Raw genomic sequence first — 11679 nt, forward strand, 5'->3', positions numbered from 1 at the left:
AAAGAGGTTTACAGATATGAGACCTAGAGAGTGTGATGGGAAATAAACTCTGTCCCAGTAGGACAATAACATTAGTAATAATATCTAACACTTACGTAGCACTTACTAAGTGCTGTTCTATGTACTTTACATATGCTAATTTTTTTTTTTTTTTTTTTTTTTTTTTTTGTGCGGTACGCGGGCCTCTCACCGCTGCGGTCTCACCCGTCGCGGAGCACAGGCTCCGGACGCGCAGGCCCAGCGGCCATGGCTCACGAGCCCAACCGCTCCGCGGTATGCGGGATCCTCCCGGACCAGGGCACGAACCCGCGTCCCCTGCATCGGCAGGCGGACTCTCAACCACTGCGTCACCAGGGAAGCCCAATATGCTCATTTTTTGCTCAATAAATTTGTTAAGGTAGCACTATATTATAATCATCTTCATTTTACAGATGAGAAAAAAGGCACACAAGACCACGTGGGAACTAAGTGGCTGAGTCAGGCTTTGAACCCAGTCCACTTCCAGAATCCATGCTCTTAACCACTATACTTTACTGCCTGTTAATTTTTCAGTAAGCAAAATTCTTGTCATCAATCTCGTCTTACCTGATTTTATTCACATACTCAAACTATTCCTAGAGTGAGTTTTCAGACTATTTTATATATCCACTATATAAGATGTATAACTGATGGGCACTTATACCACAGAAAACTGTTTTAGCCAAAAATTTTTAAATTCAGTTAATAACCGATAAAGCAACTATACTCCAATATCAATTAATAAAAATAAATAAAGTAATACATTCATTAAAAAGAAGAAGAAAAAAACTATTGGTAATTGGAAAAGAGAATTCTTGGGTGTTTACAACTATTTCTTTTGTTAGAGAAAATAAAATACAAATTTTCTTTAATAAATAAATAAATAAATTCAATTAATAACCGAAATGAGTTTACTCACTTTTGTTGATATTTCAACTTCCTCAGATATGAACACCTCTTCAATCTGGACTGCATCTTTGGGAAAATACCCAAAATCCTTTCCTTTCTATCAAAATGAAGAATGAAGATTAGCAAGGAAGAGTGATCAGAGCAATAATGGCCATTGAGCTTAATTTTGTTTCATGTCCTTGGCTTTCATCTATTTCAAATTACAAACATTAACGGCTTTCATTTACCATCTAAAAGAAAGCCAGTGAAATCATATTCCTTTTGCTACTCGACAAAACAGCATAAATCTGAGGGAAAAAAGGGCCAAGCTATAAAATGCCACTTTTTCAGATTTCAGAGGGAAAACCACACATTTTCTTTCTTTTTCTGTTCTTAATGACCTTTCTTGCCCAGGTGGACCACAGATTTACACTAGTAAACCCGGAATATCAAAAAGCAAGAGAATTGTGACTGTAGCCAAGCAAGATGGAGCTGTGACATACGCAGCATTTTCAGGATGTCAAAATTGGGTAAGATGTTTAAACTCTGAAGGGCTGAGGTGGATTCATCAAGATAGTAAAGATCTATGAGTCTTCCAGGGTACATTTGGTTCCATACAACTTTTCTGAGGGTGCCTTGGTAACAGAGATCCTCTCAATCGGTTTAAGTGCATACAAGATGTCCCCCAAGAGTGAAGGCTTCACATAACCACTCTCGGCCCATTTCCCACCCCTGTCAAAGTTTAAAGAGCATATTTCTTTTGGCCCTTTGATTCAGCACCATTATACCTCAACTGTGATTCTTCCAACTCTCCAATTGCTGCAATTATTTGGAAACTGATGGAATGAACTCCACAGTGTGGCTTCTTTTTCTTGGCCATGCCAGTGGGGCTTGCGGGATCTTAGTTCCCTGACCAGGGATTGAACACGGGCCCTCTGGCAATGAAAGCCCAGAGTCCCAACCACACAGTGTGGCTTCTTAAACAGTTATCTGCCTGGACTAGACACCTAAGGCACAAAACCAAGTGTGCTTGAAACGTCACCCTGGCTCCACACATTACATGCTGCTTTTGTGTGGAACTATCATTTTCACACATAGTAAACAAGAAAGAATGCTTTCTTTTCCTCTTATGATACTGTGTCATTTTCCTTATAGTTGCATTGGATACCTCCTATGCATTCAAGACAGAGAAATGGCATGTTTAAGGCACCATAAGCAGTAAGAAGTCTTGGGAGCTGCAAAGTCCAGGTAAACAATTCTGGCCAACAAGAGTCTGAGGTTCAGTCATGTAGTCCCTCATGCTAAAAAGCAGGATAGACCCAAATAGAATCTGCTCCTTCAAATAAAGATCACAGAGGCTACACAGGGAAGAGATCTTATGCATACGCAATATGGAAATGATGTATGTATCAGGTTGGTCATGCTTGTTCAGCTTGGGAGTAAAGTCACTTGTCACGGTATCTTTTCATTCTGAGGCATGATATAATCTAAGATAAGACCTATATTCAACTGAAAATATTAATCATTAATTTTTCTATCTGTATATTCAGAGAGGTGATTGAGGCATCTAGGCATTTCAGTGTAATAGGACTTTGGGCCAAACAGTGGTCTCTCTCAGTTATTCTTTTTCTCCACGAAAAATTCATATACCTCTCTTCCCTAGGTTACTGATCTTTCTAAGGATCTCTTCAATAGCAACTCAGTCCTTTATTTGCTCAGAAAGACATGTCTTTTTTTTTTTTTCTTTTTTTGGCCAAGTGGGATCTTAGTTCCCCAACCAGGGAATGAAACTGCGTCCTCGGCAATGAAAGCGCAGAGTCCTAACCGTTGGACCACCAGGGAATTCCCAAGACATGTCATTTAATCTGATTAACTAAAACTTCCCAGTCTCTCTTAAACTTGGCCATTGGTAGCACCAAGGGATGGCTGGGGTTACCTAGTCATCCCATAATCTCCACTGGCACCTCTAAAAGTTTCTCCAAATAAATATAAAACCTAAGTTCAAACACTATGCATGCTGTGTAAAAGTAATTTCAAGGCACTCTTAAGCCTTCATCCCAACCAGACTGGCTTCCCCAAAGCTACTTTTTATAGAAATTCTGTAACCAACACTGAACATGACCATATTTTGTTTGTTTGTTTAAATATGTTAAGGGTTTTTAATAGATATATAAAGTACTTTGAAATTCTTAAAGTTCCTTTAGAGATGAACACCAGGCATCCTTGTGCAAGCTAGTCATTTATTCTGTATTCAATTTGTAAGATTAGATACTTACACTTCCTGCCCACAAATCTTCACTTTCTCCTGCAAGTTTAACATAAACAGATATCTCTTCTCCCTTAGTGAAGTTCAGGTATCGACAGTCAGGTCCTCTGTAATCTCTTATGGCTAAAACTCTGCTTATTAAAGCTATGTAAACATGCAGAGAAAAACACACAGTAGAGAAGGGAAGGAAAAGATAATTAGTTTTCTTCTGGCACCTACTATACTCCAGGCATCATGATAAGCTCTTTCATACCTTTTATTACTGCTATTATTAAATCCTCAGAACAGACTTATGAGATAAATAATCTCATCTCAGACTAAAAAATGAGCCTTTAATTAAGTACCAAAGAGTTGGTCACACACCTGAAAAATGGTGGAGCCAGATTTGAACTGAAGTTCTTTTCACTGTAACATCCGCCTTCGGTATTCTGAGTTTTCTTTCTGTTTTTTCCTAAGCCTTTCTAAAAACCCATCAGTCTCTCTTCATGGACAACTCATATCCTACTTCTGCTATAAGACATCCCTAATTGGTCCATCCTACTCTGCCGCTTCTCTGAATTTCAATATTATCTATTATCCTTATGTTGTATTACTATTTACTGTTTCATATTGACCTGTCTTGTCATCATTCACTAGAATGAAAATCCCTGGAGGACAAGAAACTTACCTTACATTTCATTTTATCCCTCTTAGATACACACCCCTCATCCCCCAGACCCAGCACATAATAGGCCCTTAATAACTATGAAAGACCATAACCACATATGCTAGATTTAGCCCTTCAGCACATAAAGTAATATACATACCTTATTAACGATTATAATTATACTGGCATATGTAAAACATTTTCATTAAGTCATGCAATTAAAGTTAAAATAACCTTTATCAATTACTACAAATTTGAATGTTGTCTTTTCATGTTATGTGCCTAGCCCTAAGGAAACTAAAATGAGGTTGTAAAGAAGGAAAGAAAAGTTGTTATAAGAATATTATTATAAAACATCATCTAGCAAACATTCTCTATATATTAAATTATGTATCCAAATGATTAAGGAAAATGTTTACACATAAAAAATTTACTTTTAAATCATTTATGTTCATACTAATAATATTTTGCATTTTTAATTACATGTTGCAAATTCGAAGTAATTCTCATATACTGGAGGGATAGAACAATATAAAGCAATTCTAATATACTGGGATGCTATTCATTTTGTACCATAATGCCAATTTCAGAAAATAAGTTCTTAAGCTATAAAATGAAAATTAATTTCTCTTTGTAGAAGACGGAAGTTTAATATTCAAAGATATAAATAAAATTATGTATTCCTAACACTGATTTCAGTATTTTTGCATAATAAGGGAACACAGAAATAATTAATGTTTGATAAAGTTTACACAATAGATCATGATGGTTTGAAATAAAAACAGTCTTAGAAAACTCATGAGAATCAGAAACTTCTGATTGTGAAATAGAAACTAAAAAATGTAAGGGCTTCATAAAAATAACTATCAAATGGCTTGATATCTTTTTTAATACAAATCAATCACATTTATCTTAAAAAATAGTAAAAGTGCTAATTAGTTTGTTTTTGAGATCTGGATTAATATCCTTAAAATTTCTTATATATTTATATATCAGGCTGATCTTTGCCCCTTTGTATATTTACATTAAAAACGATCACAAAATACTTTGCTTCCAGCATTTCTCTTTTATAGTGTACTATACCTTATAAATATTTCTCAATGATATTAACGTTCATTTTTATCATACACGTCCACAGTAATAACATTTTACATTATTTCAGAGCCTCATTTTAAGAGGAAAAGAAGGGAAAAAAAGAAAAGCGACTTACTTTCACATTCCAAGTCACCACATTTTTTTAAGTCTGCCAGCAGTTTTGTGCCCTCCAGACATTTTGTCAGAGAAATAACCAGAAGGAGGATTCTGTGAACTCCAAGATCCGCCATGCTAAAACAAGCAGGAATCCCAAACAAGGTTTAAACCAGTTGTTTAGGCGCTAGATATGCCAGCCAAAACAGGAGATACCCCACATCCTTTACTAAATATAAGAGGAAAAATTTGGGGTTTTTTAAATCCCTTGATAACTACCTTTTTCTACTGGTGTTTAGGCTTAACTTGAGGGACAAAAACTCTCTGTTCTCAATCTGCAGTATCAGCAGTGTCAGGTATCCAGATTATACATAAGGGTTTAATAATTAACAGGGATTTTTAGTTGGAGTCATGTTTTATAAAGCCAGTGCAGTAAAACTCTCTTGCTTAAAGGCACCTTGCATTCCACAGAACAATTCTTAAAGAGGCCTTCATAAAAAGGTAGTTCATCTCCTTCTGTTAAAGTCTTCAGGTAGATCAGTCAATAAGTTCATAGTATTTGCTGCATGCAAATACCAGCGTCAGTGGAGATATAGTTATATGTAGAAGCAATAATAATTTATGTTAAAAGCGTGGTTTGGGATTATCATGATGAAAGTTATTTGAAAAAAATATCCCACGTTCGTATTTTAACAACCTTCAGTGTTACTATGAAGTTGAAACTTATATTTAGTTAAGATAGTTAAAATGTATTAAGTACTTATTAGGTTGCAGGTACTGTCAAACAATTATGTGATCTGATTTTACTCTCACATCAACTCTCTGAGGTGGGTAATATTATCATCCCCATTTTTGCATTATGAGGAAACCTAGGTACATAGAGATGGGTTAAATCACTTGCCCAATGTCACATAGTGAGTGGAGAAGAAATTAAAACCTAGGCTCTGTGACTCCTCCTACCCACAACCACTATGCTTTACCACCAAGAATCAAGTCATCTGCCACAGAAAGATGTCTACTCCGTCTGCAACAATACCATTCCGGAAACAGAAGGTACAATATCATTTTATGTATTTAAATTCATATGCATATTTCTGTATATATAGAGAGAAAGAGAGAGATGTCTGAAAGAATCCTCCCCCATATGGTGGGAATATATCATGTGAGTTCCAGTTGTGTTCACTTTCTTCTTTGTATTTTTCTCTATTGTTTGACTTTCTTTTTAAAAATCAGTGAGCATATATAATTTTTAAATAACAATAAGGTTTTGAAAATCAAATTATTTGAAAGATATTGTCACTAAAAAGGAATCAAATCCCTATATTGGGAATTTTGGTGTAAAACACTAGATCACAGTAGATTTTTGGAAACCAAAGTTGTCCTATTTTAATCTCAGGAATATATTTTTCTAAGCCCTTCTTTGCTGTACCTTTTCCCAGTATCTGGGCATGCCAGGGTATACATACTTTGCAGAATGCAGCACTTAATGACACCACGCTCCCCTCTAGCGCCTGAGCAAGCTAATATGAAAGACTGTTCCTTTCAAAGTCCTAAAAAAAAAAGACGTGTTTTCTATTTGTTTGTTTTCCAGAATCAATAATTAGTAAGAAGCCTGCTCTCTGAGATCAAAGATTTTTTTTTTGCAGTACGCGGGCCTCTCACTATTGTGGACTCTCCCGTTGCGGAGCACAGGCTCCGGACGCGCAGGCTCAGCGGCCACGGCTCACGGGTCCAGCCGCCCCGCGGCACGTGGGATCTTCCTGGACCAGGGCACGAACCGTGTCCCTTGCATCGGCAGGCGGACTCTCAACCACTGCGCCACCAGGGAAGCCCAAGATATCAAAGATTTCTACATCCTCAGAAAGAATCTGATAGAGCATGGGTTTGAGGATCCTTTGGTTTACAATCAGAGCGCTGCATAGCTGTACACGTGCACACTCAAAAAGGTGTAGGTTGAAAACTTTTGCAAATCTATAAACTATGTTGTCAAGGACATTAAAGAACAATTAGCTCTTCAGCTTCAAATTTTGGCACATAATTATTTACATAATCTATAATATCAAATCAAGAATATTTAATAACTGGGACTTCCCTGGTGGCTCAATGGTTAAGACTCTGAGCTCCCAATACAGGGGGCCCAGGTTCAATCCCTGGTCAGGGAACTAGATCCCACAGGCATGCCGCAACTAAGGAGCCCACAATCCGAAACTAAGGAGCCTGCCTGCTACAACTAAGACCCGGTGCAACCAAATAAATAAATATATTTTTTTAAAGAATATTTAATAATTAATGTACTTCATCATTTTTGTATTCAATACTAAAGATGTTATGGCTAAATTCTGAACTAGTTAATTTAATTGTGTTCTAAGTTAAGATAGAGAAGAACCCAGATAAATTTAAATTTGCCTGTTCATTTGAGTCCAGAAAAACAAGAGAACAATCCTTGCTTAAGATACCAGCTTGGAGGGCTTTGCTCCTGCTAGAAATGTTCCCACTTTCTTGATACTTAATGCACTCAAATGATCTCATTTTATGTCCAGATCATTACTCAAATATATTTTAATAGGATATCTGAAAATGTGGGTAGCACAATCTCAACTATCTCTAACAGATCCAGATGAAGAGGTGGTACATGAAAGGGATAAGAACATTTAGTTTAAAGAAACCAAAGCATCAGGAGTTCCCTGGTGGTCCAGTTGTTAGAACTCTGCGCTTCCATTGCAGCGAGTGTGGGTTTGATTCCTGCTCAGGGAACTAAGATCCTGCAGGTTGCTGCGGTGTGGCCAAAAAAAACCCAAAGTATCAATTTTCACCATAAAAACAGTCATATTGACTTAGCCAGACATTATATAATGGCTGATGCATTTTGCAACTCAAGTGTTGTGTCAATATTAAAATATACTACTACTGCTAAGGAATGGTAAGAGTCAGGAATACGGATTTGGAAAGCCTATAGCTTTCTTCAGAAACCACATAGGAGGTAAGAGTACCTACTGCACAGAGCTAAAGAATTAATTGTCAAAGCCACACGTGTTCAGTGTCTTAGAGGTAATATCACAAAGCAACCCTTTCCATGAGTGTATACAGACAGAAGCATGAATGCTGCACTTCTATTACTTGGTGATGTTATTTCTGATACTATATAGTACTATCTTTTCTCTTAGTACCTCAGATTTCCTAAAGTGGGAACATATTTCTTCAATCAGCTGCCTGTTACTTTGGCAGTTTATAAGATAGAGAAACTTGATTACAGTGGTGCCATCTTATCCACAGTTTCACTTTCCATGCTTTCTGGTACCTGAGGTCTGAAAACATTAAATTGAAAATTCCGGAAATAAATGAGTCACAAGTTTTAAATTGTGCACCGTTCTGAGTGGTGTTGATGAAATCTCATGCTGTCCTGCTCCTTCCTGCTTGGTCATGAATTATCCCTTTGTCCAGCATGCCCCGCCCATCAGTCACTTAGTAGCCGCCTTGGTTACTAGATCGGCTGTCAAGTTATCACAGTGCTTGTATTCAAGTAGCCCTTGGTTTACTTTTCTTTTTTTTTGGAGTATAGTTGATTTACAATGTTGTGTTAGTTTCAGGTGTACAGCAAAGTGAATCAGTTATACATAAACAGATATCCACTCTTTTTTTAGATTCTTTTTCCATATAGGCCATTACAGAATATTGAGTAGAGTTCCCTGTGCTATCCAGCAGGTTCTTACTAGTTATCTATTTTATATATAGTAGTGTGTATATGTCAATCTCAGTCTCCAATTTATCCCTCCTTCTCCTTATCCCCTGGTAACCATAGTTTGTTTTCTACATCTGTGACTCTACTTCTGTTTTATAAATAAGTTCATTTGTACCCCCTTTTTTTAGATTCCACATATAAACAATATCATATGATATCTGTCTTTCTGTGTCTGACTTACTTCACTCAGTATGACAATCTCTAGGTCCATCCATGTTGCTGCAAATGGCATTATTTCATTCTTTTTAATGGCTGAGTAATATTCCATTGAATATATGTACCACATCTTCTTTATCCATTCCTCATTATCCATTCCTTCTTTATCCATTCCATCATTCCTAAATGATGGACATTTAGGTTACTTCCATGTCTTGGCTATTGTATTGTAAATAGAGCTGCAATGAACATTGGGGTGCATGTATCTTTTCGAATTATGGTTTTCTCTGGGTACATGCCTAGGAGTAGGATTGCTGGTCATATGGTAGTTTTATTTTTAGTTTTTTAAGGACCCTCCATACTGTTCTCCATAGTGGCTGTACCAATTTACATTCCCACCAACAGTGCAAGAGGGTTCCTTTTTCTCCACACCCTCTCCAGCATTTATTGTTTATATATTTTTTGAAGGTGGCCATTCTGACTGGTGTGAGATGATACCTCACTGTAGTTTTGATTTGCATTTCTCTTATAATTTGTGATGTTTAACATCTTTTCATGTGCTTTTTGGCCCCAAAGTGCAAGAGTAGTGATGCTGGCAATTAGGATACGCCAAAGAGAAGCCGTTAGGCGCTTCCTTTAAGTGAAAGGGGGAAAGTTCTCTACTTAATAAGGGAAGAAAAAACATCATATGCTGAAGTTGTTAAGATCTAAGGTAAGAATGAATCTTCTATCTGTGAAATTGTGAAAAAGGAAAAAGAAATTTGTGCTAGTTTTGCTGTCACACCTCAAACTGCAAAAGTTACACTCACAATGTCTGATAAATGCTTAGTTAAGATGAAAAAGGCATTAAATTTGTACAATAATATTGAGAGAGAGACCACATGACTTTTATTACATTGCATTGTTATAATTGTTCTATTTTATTATTAGTTATTGTTGTTAATCTCTTACTGTGCCTACTTTATAAATTAAACTTTATCATAAGTATGTATGTATAGGAAAAAACATAGTATATATAAGATTCAGTACTGTCCGTGATTTCAGGCATCCACTGGGGGTCTTGGAATGTATCCCCCATGGAGAAGCGGGGAGTATTGTAGAAAGTACTTAGGATAAGTTGAACTAATTAAGCTGGGGTGTTTCTTACTAGGGAGGAGGCATTAGAATGGAGCCTTTGGAAACAGTTCCTGTGGTAGACAGGCACACAGTGAGAGACTGGGATCAAACTGGTGTGGAAGATGTGGGGATGGCACCCCACATCCCATCTTCAAGGTAAGACTTTCTGCCCAGCTGCAGGGAGTGCAGTGAGCTGGCAGCCTCCGGCTGGCACCTACTTCCATGTCTGCCTCAGCTACAGAGAGCCACTTTACCCAAGATCACCCTTCCTCGGTGATCTAGTGAATCTAGTTAATAAATGACGAGCGAGTACAAAGGTAGGATCATCTCGGCCTAATGTGGGACACTCTGACAGGCATTCCTCACTCTAGAGCTCCCTGTTGGGTTGACTGAAGTTTTGTAAAGCCTGAATTGGAGTTTGACTTCCCCCTTTTCCCAGCCCTGCCTTCTCCCCATTCCTTTCATAGGTGTTGATCCCTTCAACCCAAAATTCCGTCTCAGTGTTTACTTCTAGAGGACCCAACCTCAGATGCTAGTAATCCATAGATGCAGAAAGAGGAGATGGCAGAACTTGCACATTTTGGCGCTAGTCACTCTATGGCTCTTCTTACTTTTGTTGCTTTTCTGTTGCTAAAGGCCAGGTTTTAATTCTGCCCACTTTTTCTCATTCTATCAGTCAGAGTTCTACCAGGAAACAGATGGGTATTCCATTTTGAGGGAGGCGCTCTTCAATGACTGAGGAGTTTCTAATGGACTGTTAACAAAGGTGTGGGCAGGGTTAAGGAAGACCAGCAGGGGATGTAACACCTCCAGGCATGAAGGAACAGTAACCACAGCCTGGAGAGAACTCTAGGAAAGGACTGCCCAACAGAAACTTGAAGCCTTCAGGGAATTCCCTGGTGGTCCAGTGGTTAGGACTCCACACTCCCACTGCAGGAGGCATGGCCCTGGTCAGGAAACTAAGATCCCACAAGCTGTGCAGGTAGCCAAAAAAAATTCCTTAAAACTAATCCAGAACATAAAAAAATAAAGTTTCCCAATTCTTAAAAAAAAAAAAGAAAAAGAAACTTGAAGCCTTCAGTAAAGGAACTCAGTCAAGAGAATATCACTCTTTTTTCTCATCTCCTGACTGTACCTCCCTGGTGTTGTACCATACCCAGTCAGATGCCAGAGAATAAGGGAACCCTTCAAAGCAGTTCTAAAGGTCTGTGCTCTAGGGACACAGAGCAAAGTGGCAAAGAGTGGACTGAGAGGAGCAGAAAGAGAACACCCCACACGTCGTCTTTATTCCTTTACTCTGTGTTTTTGAATAATATTATGCAATATCCTCTATATCCAAGATGGTATGTGTGTGATATTTGTTGATCAGGGGACTGAACTGATGAGTCTCATCAGTGGGTAGGAAAGGAATTTAATGTTTGTTGAGTACCAACTTTGTGTCAGTGAGCTTAATATTTCACATGCAAATCCCATCTTCCAGGATAGGTATTATTTATTGAATGCCCATGTTGTGTCAGACACTATTCTAGGAGCTAGAGGTACAGGAGTGAACCGGACAAAGTCCTGCACTCATGGACTTTGTATGCTAGTAAAGGGAGACAGAGAAGAATAAACAAGCAAATAAATGAACAAGAGGACTGCAGTGATAAGTTATGGAAAAGT

General features: G+C 37.8%; 1 protein-coding gene across 2 annotated transcripts in view; it reads right to left on the reverse strand.

The window, feature by feature from the left end:
• Nucleotides 1-5349, reverse strand: part of MIA2 (MIA SH3 domain ER export factor 2) — a 110171-nt gene extending 104822 nt beyond the window's left edge. Inside the window, exons 1-4 of one of the 2 annotated variants that reach the window (XM_082836525.1) lie at nucleotides 5286-5349; nucleotides 5029-5144; nucleotides 3183-3316; nucleotides 938-1024 (exon numbers count right to left, since the gene is read on the reverse strand). In XM_082836525.1, coding sequence (XP_082692651.1) covers nucleotides 938-1024; nucleotides 3183-3316; nucleotides 5029-5143 — 336 coding nt within the window. In that variant the 5' untranslated portion in view covers nucleotide 5144; nucleotides 5286-5349. Of the gene's footprint in view, nucleotides 1-937; nucleotides 1025-3182; nucleotides 3317-5028 lie in introns of both variants that reach the window. The other variant, XM_082836526.1, reaches the window with a different exon arrangement.
• Nucleotides 5350-11679: the final 6330 nt, after the last annotated feature.

This window comes from Leucopleurus acutus (genome assembly GCF_964270905.1).
Source record: "Leucopleurus acutus genome assembly, chromosome: 1".
NCBI lineage: Eukaryota > Metazoa > Chordata > Mammalia > Artiodactyla > Delphinidae > Leucopleurus > Leucopleurus acutus.